The sequence below is a fragment of the Aegilops tauschii genome, chromosome 3, assembly GCF_002575655.3.
Source record: "Aegilops tauschii subsp. strangulata cultivar AL8/78 chromosome 3, Aet v6.0, whole genome shotgun sequence".
NCBI lineage: Eukaryota > Viridiplantae > Streptophyta > Magnoliopsida > Poales > Poaceae > Aegilops > Aegilops tauschii.
In genome coordinates, this window is record NC_053037.3 from 38,565,428 (window position 1) to 38,588,971 (window position 23,544).

General features: G+C 46.2%; 2 protein-coding genes across 2 annotated transcripts; both read left to right on the plus strand.

The window, feature by feature from the left end:
- The first annotated feature begins 518 nt into the window (after positions 1-518).
- LOC109750262 (disease resistance protein RGA5) lies at positions 519-4,968 on the plus strand. The gene is made up of 4 exons (XM_020309222.4): positions 519-2,145; positions 2,336-4,349; positions 4,462-4,585; positions 4,674-4,968. The coding sequence occupies exons 1-3, from the start codon at positions 1,346-1,348 to the stop codon at positions 4,543-4,545; spliced, it is 2,898 nt and encodes a 965-aa protein (XP_020164811.1). The 5' UTR covers positions 519-1,345; the 3' UTR covers positions 4,546-4,585; positions 4,674-4,968.
- Positions 4,969-7,314: 2,346 nt separating this feature from the next.
- Positions 7,315-8,405, plus strand: LOC109750261 (uncharacterized). Its single transcript, XM_020309221.4, has 3 exons — positions 7,315-7,456; positions 7,565-7,716; positions 8,082-8,405. The coding sequence occupies exons 2-3, from the start codon at positions 7,604-7,606 to the stop codon at positions 8,302-8,304; spliced, it is 336 nt and encodes a 111-aa protein (XP_020164810.1). The 5' UTR covers positions 7,315-7,456; positions 7,565-7,603; the 3' UTR covers positions 8,305-8,405.
- Positions 8,406-23,544: the final 15,139 nt, after the last annotated feature.

Sequence of the window (23,544 nt, forward strand, 5' to 3'; positions counted from 1 at the left end):
GAAACATCAATATTTCTTGCCAAAAATATCAGGATTTTTTTATTTTTTGGAATTTACTGATCACCCGAGCTCCAGGGAGCTCGAGCTCGCAATAGTACTTTGGGCGCAAATGCGAGCTTTGGTTGGTCGGCCCAAGTGCAACCCATGCTTATTTTTCCTGGTTTGGGCTTCGTTTTGTCGGTTGTAGGAAGGTTCTTGTTCGTTTTTTTTTTGCGAATATGTTCGATTTTTCACTTTTGTTTCTTTTGTATTGTTTTATCCACCGGTTATATATATATATATATATATATATATATATATTTTCGAACTTCTTTCCTGTCCGTTTTTTCTTCAAAAAATTGAATAACAATCACGTTGATTCTAAAAAAGGTGCAAATCTTAAAGAAAATGTCTACATTTTTGTATTAAGGAATTCTTTTTTTTGAGGGTATGTATTAAGGAATTCAGAATTTTCTGCATGTGGGTGTCACTTTCGCAGGTGGCCTGCACCGTGCCACCGGCTGCTGGGCTGGCCCGATACTTTCACAAAAATCCCGGGACCCCCTGGCACTCCACCATGGAGGCTCCCACCCCGGTGACGGCGACCTCCTCCCCTTGGAGGCTCGTCGGCGGCCATCGCCCGTGGCAAATCACTGTTTTTAGTCCTGATTCCAGCACCCACCATTCCTCCCCACCTAACTCCTCACCTGCATCCCCTGCCTTGCTTTGTAGGCCGCGGCCCGGTTCGCAAGGACGACCTAGCCCCCTTCTGAGTTCCCCTCCTCCCGCTGATGCATACGGGAAGGTTAATTCGAAACCTGCGGAGGAGGGTCGAGCGTCTTCTCCGACTCCGGCCGACCACCGGCCCCTTCTGTTGGTCCCGGTGAGCCTGCCCGCTTATCTTCCACCTGTTAATGTATGTAGAGCTTCCGGGGTGTCGCCGTGTGTGCTTCCTGTCGACACCGTGCTGATAATAATCGTGAAACCACCACGTTCACATGGCATTGCTCCATAGGATACCCACAAGGTGCCCCATCGCCATGTGGCCATCACTGTCACATCCCATCTCTTCCTGTCAATGCATGACTAACTGGAACTCTGGAAGGGAAAAGTTTCCCCATTTCCCCAGATCCGTTTGAAAACTGAGGCCGGGGCACCTAGAATTCTTGAATGCGTCCAAAGAAAATGACACCACATACTCTTTCCATCTCTTGTTAAATGGGATGCCACCTAGTTGCTCAAATCACACCACACACTCTCAATTCCTCAGCAACATCCTCCTGCCCTCGTTGTCCAGCTCGCAGATGCCTCAGCTTCTCTGTAGCAGGAGGTCAGGCTGACCAAATCTCGAGCGAGAGAGAGAGCTATGGTGGTCGTGGATGCCTCCACGGGGGTGATGAACGCCCTGCTGTGCAAGCTCTCCAAGCTGCTGGAGGACGAGTACTCCAGGCTCAAAGGCGTGCGCCGTCAGATAACTTTCCTCAGGGACGAGCTGAGCAGCATGAACGCCGTACTGGAAACTCTCGCCGACGCGGAGCAGCTCGACCCTCTCAAGACAGAATGGCGGGACAAGGTGCGCGAGCTCTCCTACGACATCGAGGATTGCATCGACGACTTCGCGGACCGCGTCGGCGATGACCGCGGCGAGGAGCTGCGGACAGGCCTCAAGGGGTTCTTCAGCAAGCTGAGGAATCTCAAGGCCCGCCGCGAGATCGCCGGCGAGATACAGCAGCTCAAGATCCGCACGGTCGAGGCGAGCGAGCGGCGCAGGAGGTATGATTTTCTTGAGCCGGCGCCGAGATCTGGCGCTTCTTGTGCCATCGACCCTCGGCTGCCGGCGTTGTACGAGGATGCGGCTAGGCTTGTGGGCATCGATGGCCCCAAGGAGCATATCCTTGGCTGGTTCTGCAAGGAGAAGGAGCATGATGATCTCAAGGTGTTGCCGATTGTCGGCTCAGGAGGCCTTGGCAAGACCACTCTTGCAAACCAAGTGTACTGCCAGTTAAAAGGACAATTTCAGTGCATGGCTCTTGTGTCGGTGTCTCGGAATCCAAACATACAGAAGATTTTACGGCAAATGCTCACCGAATTTGGGATCAGCGGTGGTGCACTGGATGACGAACGGCAACTCATCGACAGGATAAGAGACCACCTCAAAGATAAAAGGTAAACCCGGTAACCCGCTCATATCCTGATTTCTTTCTAACATTTTGGTAATGCAGATAGTAATGAATATTCTTACACTTCAAGAAATAAAGATAGTCATATGTCTTCAATTCTGTGCAAAATAAGTTTGAAGCATCTTTTTTTAGGTTGAAAAGTTCTAAGCAATAATAGACATTAAAACATGTAACAGGTACTTGGTTGTAATTGATGATGTATGGGACGTCGAAGCATGGAAAGCTATCAGGCTTGCTCTGTTCAATAATAAGTGTGGTAGCAGAATCATCACCACAACGCGTAACGCTGCCGTCGCGTCATATTGCTCAGGTGACAGCAGTTATGTTTATCAAATGGAGTCCCTTAATTCTGCTGACTCCAGAAGGCTATTCTTTAAAAGAGCATTTGGTTCCGAAGAAGTGTGCTACCCTCACCTGGAAGAAGTTTCTAACCAGATATTGGCAAAATGTGGTGGACTTCCATTGGCGATTATAACCTTATCCAGCTTGTTAGTTGACAAGCATGCAAAAGATGAATGGAACAGGGTGCTGACAGCTATTGGCTCGGCACTTGCAAATGATCCTAATGCTGGGAACATGACAAAGATATTGTCTCTGAGCTATTTTGATCTTTCTCACCATGTGAGAACCTGTTTGTTGTATTTGAGTGTATTCCCAGAAGATCATAGGGTTGACAAACAGCGGTTGATAAGTCGATGGGTCGCGGAAGGATTCATCCATGAAGAACAAGGGCGAAGTGCCTATGAAGTAGGCAAGGGCTATTTCAATGACCTCATCAACAAAAACTTGATCCAGCCAGTTGATGTAGAGTATGGCCAGCCCAAGGCGTGCCGGGTTCACGACATCATCCTTGATTTCATCACGTGCAAGGCTGCTGAAGAAAATTTCGTCACGTTATTCGATTCCGTGGAGCATGGACAGGCTTCAGATTACAGGGTTCGCCGGCTTTGTGTCGAGAATCGCAACAGCAATAAGGTTACCATACCAACAAGCCTGATACTATCCCATGTCCGATCACTTACTGTATTTGGACACTGCATGAAAGAATCTTTGTTGACATTCCCCACCCTTCGTGTGCTGGACCTGGGAGAATGTTGGGAGTTAGAAAACCATCATCTTGCAAATATTGGAAAGTTGCTTCATCTCAAGTACCTGCGTCTTGGACAATCTAGAATTACTGAGCTCCCCAGAAAAATTGGAGAACTGCGATATTTAGAAACACTGGACATCAGAGGTACCAGGATTCAGGAACTGCCACCAACTATTGCTAGGCTTCAACGATTGGCACATCTACATGTTAATCACATGATTAGGTTTCCAGACAGTGTGATTGGGCAGATGCAGAGTTTAGAAGAGGTGGAAGATTTCGGCGTCTTCTCCTATGAACAGGGCAAGTGTCTGCAAGAATTCAGTCAGCTAAGTAAGCTGAGGACACTGAAGGTAGCAAATGGTTGGTCACCTGACACAACCAAAAGGAGCCATCTTGAGGTTATCGAGGGTTATCTGGGAACTTTACTGTCTTCGTGCAATCTTCGTCATCTCTATTTCCTCGACAGTTATGGCGGTGCCAGCCTTCCAGCTTACCGCTATCCAGTGTCACTAGAATCGTCGTGCCCTACTGATACGTGCATCCTTAGGAAGCTCCACATCACATACTGTTACATCGACAAGGTTCCAAGTTGGATGAGCCTGCTTGAAAACCTCAGGGAACTAAACCTTTATATGTTCAGTATGGGATCAGAAGATGTTGCGATTCTTGGAGCAATTCCATCTTTGCTTTTTCTTGAGCTGAGGACTTTCTTCGGCACCAACGGGAGGATCGTGCTCGCCGGGTTCAGAAGCTTGAAGTATTTCGACCTAGAAATCTTCTGCTGCGGTACCTTGCTGGAATTTGAAGCTGGGTCCATGCCGAATCTTGAGCACCTCAAGCTTGAACTCCGCGTGCACAAGATGGAGTGCCTGAACGGCGCTTCTGATTTCGGCATCCACCGCCTCTCCACCCTCAACAATGTTGAGATCAGTATTTATGGCGACACCGATGGTGTCTACGATCTGTATGAAGACATCACCGTGAAATGCGTCGCGAGCCGCCTCGAAACCGCCATCGAGAAGCTTCCCAACCATCCTGCTCTCTCGTTTCTACCTGGTGGATTATCGCCGTGTCTGCATTTTGAAAAGTTCATTGAATCCGTAAGTTCTCTGCCACCGATCACTTCATTTCAACCGCCGTATTATTGACTAATACAATGCTTTGTTCACTGGGCCCTGTATTCATTTTCCTTCTGGTGCTTGATCGAAGCAGTACAATCGAAGGTATGGAGACCCAACATGGAGTATTGGAGGTTGTGAAATTGAAGAGGAATATGGGGAGACAAGTACGAGCTGAATAAACTTGAGCAAGAAAGTTGCCACATGTCGCGCCGATGGTACGCCTTCCCTGCACCCTAACTATCATTAAACTCCTACTGGTGTTTGAACTAACCATTGGCATTTCCTTTCTTGTGTTTCAAGCAGCACCAGGATGACTGAAGAAAATGAAGATCAATGCCCTGATGTTGAGAGTCTTCCTTGCTGTTGTTTCAAACTTTTCGACTCTCTGTTTAGGTCCCTACTCGCTGTCATTTCTGTAGACGTGCTCGCCTTTTGGTCGTTGTATTCATCGATGCTAGAGTAGCTACGCGTTCGTATTTTCCGTTGGAGCTACATCTGTGGTTGTCGGTCAACCGTATCTTATCAGAGATACAGGGATTGGGGATTGTTATCCTGAAGCGTGGATGCTAACGGACTTGAATGCATCTGTTCCGCCTGTGGTTTCCTTGAGCCAGTATGATGTACTCCCTCCGATCCAAAATAAGTGTTGTGGCTTTAATTCGAATTTGAACTAAATCCATGACACTTCTTTTGGATCGGGGGGAGTATATTTTTGTATATGAACACGCCGAAACCAACTATATTTTCTGGTTCCTTTTGTGAGAACGAATGCCACGCAGCAGAGCTTCTAGGAAATAGACTTGTTGAGTGGAGTTTGGTTTCAGAAAATATGTTGGCGCTGGGGGTGGGACAATTTCCATATTATCAACAGGCTGGGGCAATTTGTGCTTCCCCTGATAGTTTTTTGCGGTTTGGATCTTTCTGAATCTTATCGTACGCTGTATTACGTTTTCATGAGAAATGGAAGAAGAAGAAGAATCAAATAGGAAATTGCTTCACACACAACAGTCTTCACACGACCTACGAACGATGCTCCCTCCTCAACAGTGCCCTTGTGAGCACGCTCGCGGTTGGCGCTGCCACGGTGGAATCGTGCAGGCGTCGTGTGTATAGCAGCGCCAAATCAAACAAGTCAGTCGAATAGTTCCAATCAGCGATATGTCTCCATCCCATATCCCGAGAGATTCGAACGAGCAACCAAAATAATGAAAGCATATGGACCTACAAACCATATTGAATTTTCAGGACACAATGAAATGTTTGAGATGCTTTGTATTTCAGGTGAATCTTTATAAAATATTTGATCATTTTCGTAAAGAAAGAAAGAATGAAAGATATTTCGAAACTAAAACTAAATATGTGTTTCATATTGTGCTATAGAGCGTAAGGGGGAAATGTTACTACTTGACAAATAATATTGTATGACTGAACCGAAAAAAATAGTTTAACAGGCTACACCGAAAACTACTCCATCCGGCTTAATGAACATAAAACTACATCTAGCTCGCTCATTTGAAAAGTTACATGTGTAGACTGCTTCGTCATTGTCCCGCCTCGACACCATCCATCATCTTCATTCAACTTCATGTCAGGCCTAGTCTGTTGCCATGCTTCCCTCCAAGGCGATCCGACGTGACTCCTGGGCATTAGTTGTTTCTTCTTCTGTTGGTTCTGCAGCCTCGGCTGAGGTGGCTCTTTAGTCTGTCTTTGCCGCGCAAGCCGAGCTGCTATGCTCTTAGCTGCAAGGCATGCCTTCCTTACAAATGGTGAATGCGATTCAACCTCTGCGTGATGTGGTTAATCCAATGCATGGATGGCTGTTGCGGGCTGGGAGCCTTTTGGAGCGTGCAGAGGTTGCTCTGGGCAGGCTATCTCCTGCGACGGTTGAGGCACCACTCCCTCCTATGTCGCCTACTCTGCCTAAGATGGTTGTTGACTTCGAGGGCGACAAAGATGTGGATCTCTATGGATGCTTCCCTGCTCGTGCTTCGGGCTTCTTGCCCCGTGTCGGGTCTAGTTTGACGCCCTATGTGTTGCCGAACTTCGAGGGTGAGGCCTCCGCCGAGGTTGTGTCTCTGGTGCTGTAGGCCATGCCCGAGCTGCAGATGTTGTGTGGGGAACCTGTTTCGCCTTTGTCGATAAGCAACTCAAGTTGGACTCTCTCTAGGCTTCAGAGGTGGACATGGTGTCCTCACCACCCCGCGCGGAACCTTGTCAGGCGTCAAATAACCTACCTCTCTACGTCATGGAGCACGAAGTATTAGATGTTGCCTGATGGGCAGGTGATGCCTGTGAGTGGCATGACCATTGAACCACTTGTGTCGGCACCTACTCCAAATTCAGATGCTCTCTTCGTGAAGGAACTTTGTGACTTGTTAGCCATCGTGGAGGTGTCTAGACCTGGTTTCGGTAGGTCGATTGCTTGCCACCTGACGGGGACGCCATTAAGGGGCAAACAAAAGAAGGTGGGCAAAGGCAAGAGTGGCGCCAAAAGACAAGACGTCTCTGGCTGCTTGATTGGATTGTCGTTGTGGGTTGGGAGATGCCTCGAGATTTGTGGATGTTGTGTATTCGAAGAGTGTGGCGGGCCGCCTATGCGGTTGTGGGGTTTCATGCCGTGTGAGTAGTTAGTCTTTGCTCCGTTTGTATCGGTTTTTGACCGGTTTTTTATGAATTAACTGGGCAATTCTCTTCTTCTTGATTAATAAGGCAAACTTTTTGCCTCCGTTTTGATAAAAAAAGCACGCAAGTTTATCTATTTGTATTCACATATTTTGTAGCTGCAATTTTATCTTTTTTGCCAACAAAAAACTTTATTAATTTATTTGACAATGCTTTTGCAAGAACGTTTCAAATATATTTGACCTTTTTTTTACTATTTTAATTTATTTGTTTTTGCTAAATGGGGTACATCTGCACCCAGGTTCCAAAAATCCACACCGGCACGCAGCTCCCTTATCCTCTTCCTTCTTCCCTTGGCGACGGACGGCCTCTCCTCCAAACACCCTCCCGCCCAAGCGCATCACCTGCAAAAGAGCTTCTCCGCGACCGTGGGACCGATCGATCTCTCATTCTTCCAGCTCCAGGTGACGAATTGATCATAGCTTTTTTGCTTGGATTATTAACGATGATCTGTTCTGTTGTGGCCGTTTGTTCAGTTCTAATCCAAATCTCTCCTTCCCCGAACCGTCCAGTTGTTTCTGCGGATTCGTTTGAGGCGCGAGCGAGCGAGCATGGAGGGGCTGACGGAGAGCGAGGTCGCCGGCTTTGCGGTGGGCGCCTTTCTGCTCGGCGCCAGCATCGCCGCGCAGAGGGTCGACGGCTTCGTCGCCGCTTCGCAGAGAAGGTCCCTGCTCCTCCTTGCCCGCTTCTTGCTTCCTTGCTTCTTTGCCCGCTTCAGTGCCATCTTTAATCAGATGGCACTGTATTTCCTTCAGATCTCAGATAGATGAATCCCTTTCGGCACCAATAGACTACTGCCTCTGTCCTTCTCTCTTCCTGTGTGCTGTGCTTCATAATTAGTACGTATTATTTTGCTTTGACAGCACAGCACTTTATGATGTGCTTTAAACTTAAGTAAAGCGAAATCTCCAAGGATTAAACTTGAATAAATAAACCTGCCAACAATTTCTTATCGCAAAATTCAAGTGCAACCAAAGTATGGAACCCAAGTACCCACATTTTGCTTTAAAAATTGGTACTGCATTGCAGGTCTTTAAACATGTGCAAGCGTTGTGGTGATCTTCGGATGGTGGCATGTTCACAATGCAAAGGAGTAGGCTCTGTCAGGAAAGGTGGAACCTTCACATTCGGCATGCTGGAGGACATCTATGAGTCGCTTGGAGCTGAAACAAAGGCAGCAGATTTGGCCCCTTGCTCAAAGTGCCGTTCTAAAGGCCGCCTCCCTTGTGAAGAGTGCGCCAAGGTCAGATGACCATTTAATAGCTTTTTTGTGATTATTGATCGGAGTTTGCATGACCATTTAATAGAGTTTTGTGATTATTGATATCTGAATAAGATGCCCCATTTTGTAAACATTGATACGTACGGACTGATCGAACTATGGACGAGTGCTTTTATAATCACTCGGCAGGAACAAAAATAAATCTAATAAATAAATTGGATAAAAAATCAGAAACATTCCACAATCATTTATGTTGACCGTATCACCAAAGTTAGATCCGAACTGCTAGATGGTATAAATCTAATAAATCTATAACGCTTTTTCCAGTAGTGCTCACATTCAAAAGATGGAAGGCAATCGCCTTACTGCAGATAAATAAAAACGCCCAAGGCCTGATAAGTATGAAATGGAATCTAGTGCATATCACCGATAAACTGCCATAACCCCATAACCCATCAAGTTCTAGAAACAAGCTTTCGCACCGCTTTATAAATTGGGAAGTTTTTGTTTTTGCCAATTTTTCTTATGCCACTTTAAAATTTGACATTCAGTTTTGCCACTCTTAGCTTTTGACAATGTATCATAATTGTCATTTCGTGGCAAAAGCAAAAAATATACATTTTTCTTATGCCACTCTAAAATTTGACATTCAATTTTGCCACTCTTACCTTTTGACAATGTATCACAATTGTCATTTCGTGGCAAAAGCAAAAAATATACATTGTCAAAAATATTTTTTGCTTTTGCCATTAAATGACATTTGTAATATATTGTCAAAAGCTAAAGGTGGCAAAACTGAAATGTCAAATTTTATAGTGGCATAAGGAAAATTGGCAAAAACTAGAGTGCAGAAATAAAATTTTCCCTAATAAATAAAGCCACACGACCGAACAATGCAAGGTGATGAGAAAACCTTCTTACAAAAAAGCAGATCAAAGCAAAACCAAACAACAGAGAAAGCAACGCACACAATGCACAAGAGATGCAATACAATACGCCATGACCTTGATGTCGAGCATTAGCACAAGAGTGGCCGCACTCTAGCCATATGCCTTCTGTGACCGACGACAAAGCGCGAACCCACATCTCCAGAAGAAACCATCGGGCTACGTTGTGAAGCCCTCACCAGACTATCACCAGAGAGGTCCATCTGCCCTCTTGCTCTGGTCCAAGGACTATTGATCCTGCCAGCGAGCAACACGAGCCGAGAGCGTTGATAGCATGGTCATGTGTAAAAGATAGGAGCCAATTGTGACCGTCCCAGGATGGAACCTCAGAAGCGGCATGCTAAGATCCAAGCATGCCTGAATTAATGTGCCACCACCGAGGGTACCTAAGCTCCATAACAACACCCCCAAGAGGGTAATGACATAACGCGTTGCTGCCGTTGAGTCTAAAGGAACGAATCATGGTTTTCACTGGTAGACCTTGCACGGGCAAGAGACCCATAACGAAGCTCCCAAGAGGGACATGCCACCCACAATTATCGTCGTCATCAGCAAGAAAGCACAAACCTTTTGCTCGGAGCCACGAGAAGGAACATAGGCATCCTACCACCGAAAGGAGGCCCGTCGTGACTGTTGAGTCCAAATTTTACGTTATTTTTACCTTTTGTCTTGCACCTTAGTTGTAGGGTTTGTCGGACTTTACCACGTTCGTGCACCTCGTTTGTTTGTTTTCACCAGGATTTCACCCACAAAGGTATTTTGGGGCACAAGGAAAGAAATGGATTTGGTCTAAAATCACATTAAGTGATGTGACAAAATACTACAATAAAAGAAAGAAGGAAAAGAGAGAAGAGGGAAACGCAATAGAAGGCTCCAGAGTGATCGACGACGTTCGGTACGAATACGCGCGCTCGTACCGCCGGTCATACTAGCCGCCGCCGCAACCCTCTGGTCCAATACTTCTACCCCATGCGATTTGACCGAGGATTAGACGCCCACAACCACCAGAAACCACTCCAGACGAAAAATCCTAGCTTCCAGAAGGGATCTTGAGGGTAAATCGACAAAGAGGATGAAGGAAATATGCCCTAGAGGCAATAATAAAGTTATTATTTATTTCCTTATATCATGATAAATGTTTATTATTCATGCTAGAATTGTATTAACCGGAAACTTAGTACATGTGTGAATACATAGACAAAACAGAGTGTCCCTAGTATGCCTCTACTTGACTAGCTTGTTTATCAAAGATGGTCATGTTTCCTGGCCATAGACATGTGTTGTCATTTGATGAACGAGATCACATCATTAGGAGAATGATGTGATGGACAAGACCCATTCGTTAGCTTAGCATTATGATCGTTACAGTTTCATTGCTACTGCTTTCTTCATGACTTATACATGTTCCTCTGACTATGAGATTATGCAACTCCCGAATACCGGAGAACACTTTGTGTGCTATCAAACGTCACAACGTAACTGGGTGATTATAAAGATGCTCTACAGGTGTCTCCGATGGTGTTTGTTGGGTTGGCATAGATCGAGATTAGGATTTGTCACTCCGTGTTTCGGAGAGGTATCTCTGGGCCCTCTCGGTAATGCACATCACTATAAGCCTTGCAAGCAATGTGACTAATGAGTTAATCACAGGATGATGCATTACGGAACGAGTAAAGAGACTTGCCGGTAACGAGATTGAACTAGGTATTGAGATACCGACGATCGAATCTCGGGCAAGTAACATACCGATGACAAAGGGAACAACGTATGTTGTTATGCGGTTTGACCGATAAAGATCTTCGTAGAATATGTAGGAGCCAATATGAGCATCCAGGTTCCGCTATTGGTTATTGACCAAAGATGTGTCTCGGTCATGTCTACATAGTTCTCGAACCCGTAGGGTCCGCACGCTTAACGTTCGATGACGATCGATATTATGAGTTTATGTGTTTTGATGTACCGAAGGTTGTTCGGAGTCCCGGATAAGATCACGGACATGACGAGGAGTCTTGAAATGGTCGAGATATAAAGATTGATATATTGGAAGGTTATATTCGGACACCGGAAAGGTTCCGGGGGTCACCGGATAAATACCGGAGTACCGGGGAGTTACAAGAACACCCAGGGGGGTCAATGGGCCTTCATGGGCCTTAGTGGGAATAGAGGGCAGCAAGGGAGCTGTGGGGCACGCCCCCTAGGCCCAAACCGAATTAGTTTAGGGCTTGGGGGGCCGGCCCCCTCTTTCCTTCTCCCCTCCTCCTCTTTCCTTCCCCTCCTAGTTGGACTAGGAAAGGGGGAACCTACTCCTAGTGTAGGAGTAGGATTCTCCCCTTGGGGCGCATCCTATGAGGCCGCCGGCCCCCTCCCCTTGCTCCTTTATATACGGGGGAGGGGGGCACCCCTAGGACACACAAGTTGACAGTTGTTTTAGCCGTGTGCGGTGCCCCCCTCCACAGATTACCACCTCGGTCATATCGTTGTAGTGCTTAGGCGAGGCCCTGCGTCGGTAACTTCATCATCACCGTCATCACGCCGTCGTGCTGACGAAACTCTCCCTCGACCTCTGCTGGATCTAGAGTTCATGGGATGTCACCGAGCTGAACGTGTGCAGAACGCGGAGGTGCCGTATCTTCGGTGCTAGGATCGGTCGGATCGTGAAGACGTACGACCACATCAACGACGTTGTCATAACGCTTCCGCTTTCGGTCTACGAGGGTACGTAGACAACACTCTCCCCTCTCGTTGCTATGCATCACCTAGATAGATCTTGCGTGATCGTAGGAATTTTTTTGAAATTACTGCGTTCCCTAACAGTGGCATCCGAGCTAGGTCTATGCGTAGATGTTATATGCACGAGTAGAACACAAAGAGTTGTGGGCGATAATAGTCATACTGCTTACCAGCATGTCATACTTTGATTCGGCGGTATTGTTGGGTGAAGCGGCCCAGACCGACATTACGCGTACGCTTACGCGAGACTGGTTCTACCGACGTGCTTCACACACATCTGGCTAGTGGGTGTCTGTTTCTCCAATTTTAGTTGAATCAAGTGTGGCTACACCCGGTCCTTGTTGAAGGTTAAAACAACACACTTGACGAAAAATCGTTGTGGTTTTTGATGCGTAGGTAATAACGGTTCTTGCTAAGCCCGTAGCAGCCATGTAAAACTTGCAACAACAAAGTAGAGGACGTCTAACTTGTTTTTGCAGGGCATGTTGTGATGTGATATGGTCAAGACATGATGCTATATTTATTGTATGAGATGATCATGTTTTGTAACAGAGTTATCGGCAACTGGCAGGAGCCTTATGGTTGTCGCTTTATTGTATGAAATGCAATCGCCATGTAATTGCTTTACTTTATCACTAAGCGGTAGCGATAGTCGTAGAAGCAATAGTTGGCGAGACGACAATGATGCTTCGATGGAGATCAAGGTGTCTAGCCGGTGACGATGGTGATCATGACGGTGCTTTGGAGATGGAGATCAAAGGCACAAGATGATGATGGCCATATCATATCACTTATATTGATTCCATGTGATGTTTATCCATTATGCATCTTATTTTGCTTAGTACGGCGGTAGCATTATAAGATGATCCCTTACTAAATTTCAAGGTATAAGTGTTCTCCCTGAGTATGCACCGTTGCGAAAGTTCTTCGTGCTGAGACACCACATGATGATTGGGTGTGATAGGCTCTACGTTCACATACAACGGGTGCAAGCCAGTTTTGCACACCCAGAATACTCGGGTTAAACTTGACGAGCCTAGCATATGCAGATATGGCCTCGGAACACTGAGATCGAAAGATCGAACGTGAATCATATAGTAGATATGATCAACATAGTGATGTTCACCATTGAAAACTACTCCATCTCACGTGATGATCGAACATGGTTTAGTTGATTTGGATCACGTGATCACTTAGATTATTAGAGGGATGTCTATCTAAGTGGGAGTTCTTAAGTAATATGATTAATTGAACATTAATTTATCATGAACTTAGTCCTGGTAGTATTAGCATATCTATGTTGTGGATCAATAGCTCGCGATGTAGCTCCCCGTTTATTTTTTATACGTTCCTAGAGAAATATAAGTTGAAAGATGATAGTAGCAATGATGCGGACTTGATCCGTGATCTGAGGATTTTCCTCATTGCTGCACAGAAGAATTATGTCCTTGATGCACCGCTAGGTGACAGACCTATTGCAGGAGCAGATGCAGACGTTATGAACGTTTTGACAAAAGCTCGGTATGATGACTACTTGATAGTTTAGTGAACCATGCTTTACAACTTAGAACCGGGACTTCAAAAATGTTTTGAACGCCACGGAGCATATAAGATGTTCCAAGAGTTGAAATTGGTATTTCATACTCATGCCCGTATCAAGAGGTATGAGACCTCTGACAGTACTTTGCCTACAAGATGGAGGAGAATAGCTCAACCAGTGAGCATGTGCTCAGATTGTCTGGGTACTACAATCGCTTGAATCAAGTGGGAGTTAATCTTCCAGATAATATAGTGATTGATAGTATTCTCTAGTCACTATCTCCAAGTTACTAGAACTTTGTGATAAACTATAATATGTAAGGGATGACAAAAGTAATTCCCGAGCTGTTCGCGATGCTGAAATCAACGAAGGTAGAAATCAAGAAAAAGCATCAAGTGTTGATGGTTGACAAGACCACTAGTTTCAAGTAAAAGGGTAAAGGAAAATAAAGGGAACTTCAAGAAGAATGGCAAGCAAGTTGCCACTCCCATGAGGAAACCCAAAGCTAGACCCAAGCCTGAAACTGAGTGCTTCTACTGCAAAGGAAATGGTCGCTGGAAGTGGAACTACCCTAGATACTTGGTGGATAAGAAGGATGGCAAAGTGAACAAAGCTATATTTGATATACATGTTATTGATGTGTACTTTACTAGTATTTATAGTAACTCCTCGGTATTTGATACTAGTTCAGTTACTAAGAGTAGTAACTCGAAACGGGAGTTGCAGAATGAACAGAGACTAGTTAAGGGTGAAGTGACGATGTGTGTTGGAAGTGGTTCCAAGATTGATATGATCATCATCGCACACTCCCTGTACTTTTGGGATTAGTGTTGAACCTAAATAAATGTTATTTGATGTTTGCGTTGAGCATGAATATGATTTGATCATGTTTATTGCAATACGTTTATTCATTTATAGTGAGAGAATAATTGTTGTTCTGTTTACATGAATAAAACCTTCGATGGTCATACACCCAATGAAAATAGTTTGTTGGATCTCGATCGTAGTGATACACATATTCATAATATTGAAGCCAAAAGATGCAAAGTTAATAATGATAGTGTAACTTATTTGTGGCACTGCCGTTTAGGTCCTATTGGTGTAAAGCGCATGAAGAAACTCCATGCTGATGGGCTTTTGGAATCACTTGATTATGAATCATTTGATGCTTGCAAACCATGCCTCATGGGCAAGATGACTAAAACTCCGTTCTCCGGAACAATGGAGCGAGCTACTGACTTATTGGAAATAATACATACCGATGTATGCGGTCCGATGAGTGTTAAGGCTCGCGGCGGGTATCATTATTTTCCGACCTTCACAGATGATTTGAGCAGATATGAGTATATCTACTTAATGAAACACAAGTCTGAAACATTTGAAAAGTTCAAAGAATTTCAGAGTGAAGTGGAGAATAATCATAACGAGAAAATAAAGTTTCTACGAACTGATCGCGGCGGCGAATGTTTGAGTTATGAGTTTGGCATTCAATTAAAACAATGTGGAATAGTTTCACAAACTCATGCCACCTGGAACACCATAGCGTAATGGTGTGTCCGAACGTCATAACAGTACTTTATTAAGATATGGTACAATCTATGATGTCTCTTACCGATTTACCACTATCGTTTTGGGGTTATGCATTAGAGACAGCTGCATTCACATTAAATAGGGCACCATCTAAATCCGTTGAGACGACACCGTATGAACTGTGGTTTGGCAAGAAACCTAACCTGTCGTTTCTTAAAGTTTGGGGCCGTGATGCAACCTGATAAGCTCGAACCCAAATTGGAGAAACATGTCTTCGTAGGATACCCAAAGGAGACTGTTGGGTACACCTTCTATCACAGATCCGAAGGCAAGATATTCGTTGCTAAGAATGGATCCTTTCTAGAGAAGGAGTTTCTCTCGAAAGAAGTGAGTGGGAGGAAAGTAGAACTTGATGAGGTAATTGTACCTTCTCCCGAATTGGAAAGTAGTTCATCACAGAAATCAGTTCCAGTGATTCCTACACCAATTAGTGAGGAAGCTAATGATGATGATCATGAAACTTCAGATCAAGTTACTATCGTACCTCGTAGGTCAACCAGAGTAAGATCCGCACCAGAGTGTTACGGTAATCCTGTTCTGGAGGTCATGTTACTTGACCATGATGAACCTACGAACTATGAGGAAGCGATGATGAGCCCAGATTCTGCGGAATGGCTTGAGGCCATGAAATCTGAGATGGGATCCATGTATGAGAACAAAGTATGGACTTTGGTTGACTTGCCCGATGATCGGCAAGCAATAGAGAATAAATGGATCTTTAAGAGGAAGACGGACGCTGATAGTAGTGTTACTATCTACAAAGCTCGAATTGTCGCAAAAAATGTTTTCGACAAGTTCAAGGTGTTGACTACGATGAGATTTTCTCACTTGTATCGATGCTTAAAAGTCTGTCCGAATCATGTTAGCAATTGCCGCATTTTATGAAATTTGGCAAATGGATGTCAAACCTGCATTCCTTAATGGATTTCTTAAAGAAGAGTTGTATGTGATGCAACCAGAAGGTTTTGTCGATCCTAAAGGTGCTAACAAAGTGTGCAAAGCTCCAGCGATCCATGTATGGACTGGTGCAAGCATCTTGGAGTTGGAATATACGTTTTGATAGTGTGATCAAAGCATATAGTTTTATACAGACTTGCGGTGAAGCCTGTATTTACAAGAAAGTGAGTGGGAGCACTACAACCTTTTTGATAAGTATATGTGAGTGACATATTTTTGATCAAAAATGATGTAGAATTTTCTGGAAAGCATAAAGGAGTGTTTGGAAGGAGTTTTTCAAAGAAAGACCTCAGTGAAACTGCTTACACATTGAGCATCAAGATCTGTAGAGATAGATCAAGACGCTTGATAAGATTTTTCAATGAGTACATACCTTGACAAGATTTTGAAGTAGTTCAAAATGGAACAGTCAAAGAAGGAGTTCTTGCCTGTGTTGCAAGGTGTGAAGTTGAGTAAGACTCAAAACCTGACCACGGCAGAAAATAGAAAGAGAATGAAAAGTCATTCCCTATGCCTCAGTCATAGGTTCTATAAAGTATGCTATGCAGTGTACCAGACCTATTGTGTACCTCACCATGAGTTTGGCAAGAGGGTACAATAGTGATGCAGGAGTGGATCACATGACAGCGGTCAAAATTATCCTTAGTGGAATAAGGAAATGTTTCTTGGTTATGGAGTTGACAAAGAGTTCGTCGTAAAGAGTTACGTCAATGCAAGCTTTGACACCGATCTGGATGACTCTAAGTCTCGATCTAGATACATATTAAAAGTGGGAGCAATTAGCTAGAGTAGCTCCGTGCAGAGTATTGTAGACATAGAAATTTGCAAAATACATACGGATCTGTATGTTGCAGACCTGTAGACTAAAAATTTCTCTCACAGGCAAAACATGATCATACCTTATTACTCTTGGGTGTTAATCACATAGCGATGTGAACTAGATTATTGACTCTACTAAACCTTTTGAGTGTTGGTCACATGGCGATGTGAACTATGGGTGTTAATCACATAAAGATGTGAACTATTGGTGTTAAATCATATGATGATGTGAACTAGATATTGACTCTAGTGCTAGTGGGAGACTGAAGGAAATATGCCCTAGAGGAAATAATAAAGTTATTATTTATTTCCTTATATCATGATAAATGTCTATTATTCATGCTAGAATTTTATTAACCGGAAACTTAGTACATGTGTGAATACATAGACAAACAGAGTGTCCCTAGTATGCCTCTACTTGACTAGCTTGTTTATCAAAGACGGTTATGTTTCCTGACCATAGACATGTGTTGTCATTTGATGAACGAGATCACATCATTAGGAGAATTATGTGATGGACAAGACCCATTCGTTAGCTTAGCATTATGATCGTTACAGTTTCATTGCTACTGCTTTCTTCATGACTTATACATGTTCCTCTAACTATGAGATTATGCAACTCCCGAATACCGGAGGAACACTTAGTGTGCTATCAAACGTCACAACATAACTGGGTGATTATAAAGATGCTCTACAGGTGTCTCTAATGGTGTTTATTGGGTTGGCATAGATCGAGATTAGGATTTGTCACTCCATGTTTCAAAGAGGTATCTCTAGGCCCTCTCGGTAATGCACATCACTATAAGCCTTGCAAGCAATATGACTAATGAGTTAATCACGGGATGATGCATTACGGAACGAGTAAAGAGACTTTCCGGTAACGAGATTGAACTAGGTATTTAGATACCGACGATCGAATCTCGGGCAAGTAACATACCGATGACAAAGGGAACAACGTATGTTGTTATGCGGTTTGACCGATAAAGATATTCGTAGAATATGTAGGAGCCAATATGAGCATCCATGTTCCGCTATTGGTTATTGACCAGAGATGCGTCTCGGTCATGTCTACATAGTTCTTGAACCCGTAGGGTCCGCATGCTTAACGTTTGATGACGATCGGTATTATGAGTTTATGTGTTTTGATGTACCGAAGGTTGTTTGGAGTCCCGGATAAGATCACGGACATGACGAGGAGTCTCGAAATGGTCGAGACATAAAGATTGATATATTGGAAGGTTATATTCGGACACCGGAAAGGTTCCGGGGGTCACCGGATAAATACCGGAGTACCGGGGAGTTACCAGAACACCCCGGGGGGGGGGGGGGTCAATGGGCCTTCATGGGCCTTAGTGGAAATAGAGGGCAGCAAGGGAGCTGTGGGGCGCGCCCCCCAGTCCCAAACCGAATTGGTTTAGGGCTTGGGGGGCCGGCCCCCTCTTTCCCTCTCCCCTCGTCCTATTTCCTTCCCCTCCTAGTTTGACTAGTAAAGGGGGAATCTACTCCTAGTAGGAGTAGGATTCCCCCCTTGGGGCGCACCCTATGAGGCCGCCGGTCCCCTCCCCTTGCTCCTTTATATACGGGGGAGGGGGGCACCCCTAGGACACACATGTTGACAATTGTTTTAGCCGTGTGCGGTGCCCCCTCCACAAATTACCACCTCACTCATATCGTTGTAGTGCTTAGGCAAAGCCCTACGTCAGTAACTTCATCATCACCGTCATCACGCCGTCGTGCTGACGAAACTCTCCCGCGACCTCAGATGGATCTAGAGTTCATGGGACGTCACTGAGCTGAACGTGTGCAGATCGCGGAGGTGCCGTATCTTCGGTGCTAGGATCGGTCGGATCGTGAAGACGTACGACTACATCAACCGCGTTGTCATAACGCTTCCGCTTTCGGTCTATGAGGGTATGTAGACAACACTCTCCCCTCTTGTTGCTATGCATCACCTAGATAGATCTTGCGTGATTGTAGGATTTTTTTTGAAATTACTGCGTTCCTAACAGAGGGCATCACCATCGCCAGCACCTCATACAAGGAGACGACAGTATCAACCATCTCCATCATCTTCACCGCCGGCCCTTCTTCACCCCATTATAATACCAAACCCTACATGAGTTCTACATTTATTACTCTGATCTACCATTCATGTTTATCACCGCCATTCGTATGATGCTTGCTATCTCCATGTGTGAGTAATTACCATAGTTACCGGGGATATGGATGAACCCTAGTATGTATAGGTGATGAACGCTTATAGGGATATGAGATCCTCTATTAAATGTTTATTTTAATAGCCTCTGTGAATGTTGTGAATGAAGGAAATATGCCCTAGAGGCAATAATAAAGTTATTATTTATTTCCTCATATCATGATAAATGTTTATTATTCATGCTAGAATTGTATTAACCGGAAACATAATACATGTGTGAATACATAGACAAACATAGTGTCACTAGTATGCCTCTACTTGACTAGCTCGTTAATCAAAGATGGTTAAGTTTCCTAACCAATTACATGAGTTGTCAGTTGATTAACGGGATCACATCATTAGGAGAATGATGTGATTGACCTGACCCATTCCATTAGCTTAGCACTTGATCATTTAGTATGTTGCTATTGCTTTCTTCATGACTTAAACATGTTCCTATGACTATGAGATTATGCAACTCCCGTTTACCGGAGGAACACTTTGTGTGCTACCAAACGCCACAATGTAACTGGGTGATTATAAAGGTGCTCTACAGGTGTCTCCGAAGGTACTTGTTGAGTTGGCGTATTTCGAGATTAGGATTTGTCACTCCGATCGTCGGAGAGGTATCTCTGGGCCACTCGGTAATACACATCACTATAAGCCTTGCAAGCATTGTAACTAATGAGTTAGTTGCGGGATGATGTATTACGGAATGAGTAAAGAGACTTGCTGGTAACGAGATTGAACTAGGTATTGAGATACCGACGATCGAATCTCGGGCAAGTAACATACCGATGACAAAGGGAACAACGTATGTTGTTATGCGGTTTGACCGATAAAGATCTGCGTAGAATATGTGGGAGCCAATATGAGCATCCAAGTTCCTCTATTGGTTATTGACCGGAGACGTGTCTCGGTCATGTCTACATAGTTCTCGAACCCGTAGGGTCCGCACGCTTAAAGTTCGGTGACGATCGGTATTATGAGTTTTTGTGTTTTGATGTACCAAAGATAGTTCGGAGTCCCGGATATGATCACGGACATGACGAGGAGTCTCGAAATGGTCGAGACGTAAAGATCGATATATTGGACGACTATATTCGGACACCGGAAGTGTTCCGGGTGATTTCGGAGAAAACCGGAGTGTCGGAGGGTTACCGGAACCCCCCCGGGAGAAATAATGGGCCTTATGGGCCTTAGTGGAGAGAGAGAGGGCTGGCCTAGGGCAGGCCGCGTGCCCCTCCCCCTCTGGTCCGAATTGGACTAGGAGAGGGGGGCGGCGCCCCCCTTTCCTTCTCCCTCTCTCCCTTCCTTTCCCCCTCCTAGTAGGAGTAGGAAAGAGGGGAGTCCTACTCCTACTAGGAGGAGGACTCCTCCTGGCGCGCCCACAAGGGTACAGCCGGCCTCCCCCCTTGCTCCTTTATATACGGGGGCAAGGGGGCACCTCTAGACACACAAGTTGATCTGTTGATCTTTCCCAGCCGTGTGCGGTGCCCCCCTCCACCATAATCCACCTCGATCATATCGTAGCGGTGCTTAGGCGAAGCCCTGCGTCGGTAGCATCATCATCACCATCATCACACCATCGTGCTGACGAAACTCTCCGGCGAAGCTTTGCTGGATCGGAGCTCGCGGGATGTCATCGAGCTGAACGTGTGCTGAACTCGGAGGTGCCGTACGTTCGGTACTTGGATCGGTCGGATCGTGAAGATGTACGACTACATCAACCGCGTTGTGCTAACGCTTCCGCTTTCGGTCTACGAGGGTACGTGGACAACACTCTCCCCTCTCGTTGCTATGCATCACCATGATCTTGCGTGTGCGTAGGATTTTTTTTGAAATTACTACGTTCCCCAACAGTGGCATCCGAGCCAGGTTTATGCGTAGATGTTATTTGCACGAGTAGAACACAAGTGAGTTGTGGGCGATACAAGTCATACTGCTTACCAGCATGTCATACTTTGGTTCGGCGGTATTATTGGATGAAGCGGCCTAGGTGTCTGGCTGGTGTCAGTTTCTCCAACTTTAGTTGAACCGAGTGTGGCTACGCCCGGTCCTTGAGAAGGTTAAAACATCACTAACTTGACGAACTATCGTTGTGGTTTTGATGCGTAGGTAAGAACGGTTCTTGCTCAGCCCGTAGCAGCCACGTAAAACTTGGAACAACAAAGTAGAGGACGTCTAACTTGTTTTTGCAGGGCATGTTGTGATGTGATATGGTCAAGACATGATGCTATATTTATTGTATGAGATGATCATGTTTTGTAACCGAGTTATCGACAACTGGCAGGAGCCATATGGTTGTCAGTTTATTGTATCACTTCAAAAAAAAGACACATCCGTGACATTTTGGGCCAAGCGAATTTTTTTCTGTCATACTTATGACACTTCTATGACGATAATTGTGACAAAACCCGGTATCATCATAGATGTGGTGGGGTCCTACTTCTACGACAAAAAATCATGACAGAAAATGGGCTTTTCGTCCTGGGTGGGCCGGAGACGCAGCTGCATGACATTCTTTGGGCCGTCCATGACAGAAAAAACCGTGGTAGAAGCAAGGGCGAGGAAAATATCGGGGTGTTCCCGGTTACGGTGGGTGGTCGGGGCCGAGCGATGCGCGTTTCTCTCGTACACGCACGCGCGTGGGTGCGAGGCATTGGGCTCTAACTGGACCCGAGCGAGGCGTTGGGCTCTAACTGAACCCGAGCGATTGCACTGCAGGCTACGCGTTACTGAACCCGAGCGATCAATCGATGGCTGTTAACTGAACCTGATCGAGCGATTCCTTCGCTACTGCTGCTAACTGAAGCCGATCGATGCTGCCTCTGGATGAACAGTGAACGTTGCTGGGGGGTTTGGATGAACAGTTCCCGGTGGGGATGGATGAACAGGACCCCGTGGTGTTGCCTCTGAATGAACAGGACCCCGATCGATCGAGCCGGTTGGGGCTGGATGAACAGGACCCCGTGGAGGGCAGGATGAACAGGACCACCCCGTGGAGGGCAGGATGAACAGTAGACGGTGGAGGGCTGGATGAACAGTAGCCCGTGGAGGGGTGGTTGAACAGGAGCCTGTGGAGAGGGCTGGTTGAACAGTAGCCGGTGGAGTAGCGCGCGGTGGAGGCTGGATGAACAGGAGCCCGTGGATGAACATTCGCAGGTGGAGGCTGGAGGAGGTCGACGGTGGATGAACAGTAGCCCGTGGAGGCTGGAGGGGGGTCGACGGTGGAGATGAACAGTATCCCGTGGAGTCCCGTTTTGCAGTACGCCACACCCCTCCCGATGAACAGGACCCCCGTTTCGACCGTAGCGCTCCAACACAAGTCCGTTTCCTCCGTTTTGCGGTACGCCACACCCCTCCCGATCAATAGGACCCCCGTTTCGACCGTAGGAGGTCCGTTTCCTCCGTTTCGCGGTACGCCAGACCCCTCCCGATGAACATGATCCTGTTTCGAATGTGGCCGGTCGAACTCAAGGCCGTTTCCTCCGTTCTGCGGTACGCCAGGCCTAGTTTCCATCGGTTGTTCCGTCCAAGCCCTCCCGATAAACACGATGACGCATTCCGTTCCGACCCAGCCGGTTGGCTCCCCATGAACACGACGACGACGCCATTTCTCCGTTCCGACCCAGCCATGTACACGAGCCCTGGACGTACGTATGCGCGAGTAGGCGTTCGAGACCATGCCCATATGTACGTACGTGGCCGTATTTTCTTTCTTGCACACTGGCCGCTGTACGTACATGTACATGCTATGTGCGCGCCTCTACTACGACACATGCGCGCCTCTACATCGACCAGTATGTACGTACACGTTCATGACCAGAATGACAATGCTACGTACGCTTCGACCAGGTGGGTCCCGACTGTCAGGCACTTCCTTGCCTGCGAAGATGTAGCTGGTGGGTCCCAGCAGTCAGGGGGGTGAATCGTTTTTTTTGCCCGGACGCACTTCCTTGCGTGCGAAGATGTAGCTGGTAGATCCCAGCAGTCAGGGGGAAACATTTTTTTCATGAAATACAGTTTCCCGTCCGGTGGGTCCCTGCTGTCAGGTGGAGGAATAATTATTTTGCGCGTAATAAGGAGGCACTTCCTTGCGGCCGCCGTGGACCCAGTTGTCAGCCTCTCCACATACAATACTCTTTCGATGGAAGTCGTTCCTTGACCACGTTGACCACGCCGCGCCGAGAGCACCAGGGCGGTGGATGACGGCGAGGCCTAGGAAGGGGACGACGCTGAGCCGGGGAAGACGCGGCAGTGGAAGCCCGCGCGGAGAGGAGTACGAGGGTTCACTGGTTCGGCTGCGGTGTGAGGCTGCCGTCGCCGCATGGCCTGGCCAGCGGTGGGAATAGTAGGGGGCGGTGAGGCCTCCGCGGCAGCACAGCCGGCCACGGGAGGCAGGAGCATGCGGCACGACCGGTGCTGCTTTGGGCGGCTGGAGCAACAAGACCAGAGGTTGAAGAAGCACTACGACCGTTGGATGGACATCG

Coding starts and splice junctions, on each gene's coding strand:
- LOC109750262 (XM_020309222.4), top strand. CDS start 1,346: ATGGTGGTCGTGGATGCCTCCACGGGGGTGATGAACGCCCTGCTGTGC. Junction 2,146..2,335: donor GACCACCTCAAAGATAAAAG/GTAAACCCGGTA, acceptor AACATGTAACAG/GTACTTGGTTGTAATTGATG. Junction 4,350..4,461: donor TTGAAAAGTTCATTGAATCC/GTAAGTTCTCTG, acceptor TGATCGAAGCAG/TACAATCGAAGGTATGGAGA.
- LOC109750261 (XM_020309221.4), top strand. CDS start 7,604: ATGGAGGGGCTGACGGAGAGCGAGGTCGCCGGCTTTGCGGTGGGCGCC. Junction 7,717..8,081: donor GTCGCCGCTTCGCAGAGAAG/GTCCCTGCTCCT, acceptor ACTGCATTGCAG/GTCTTTAAACATGTGCAAGC.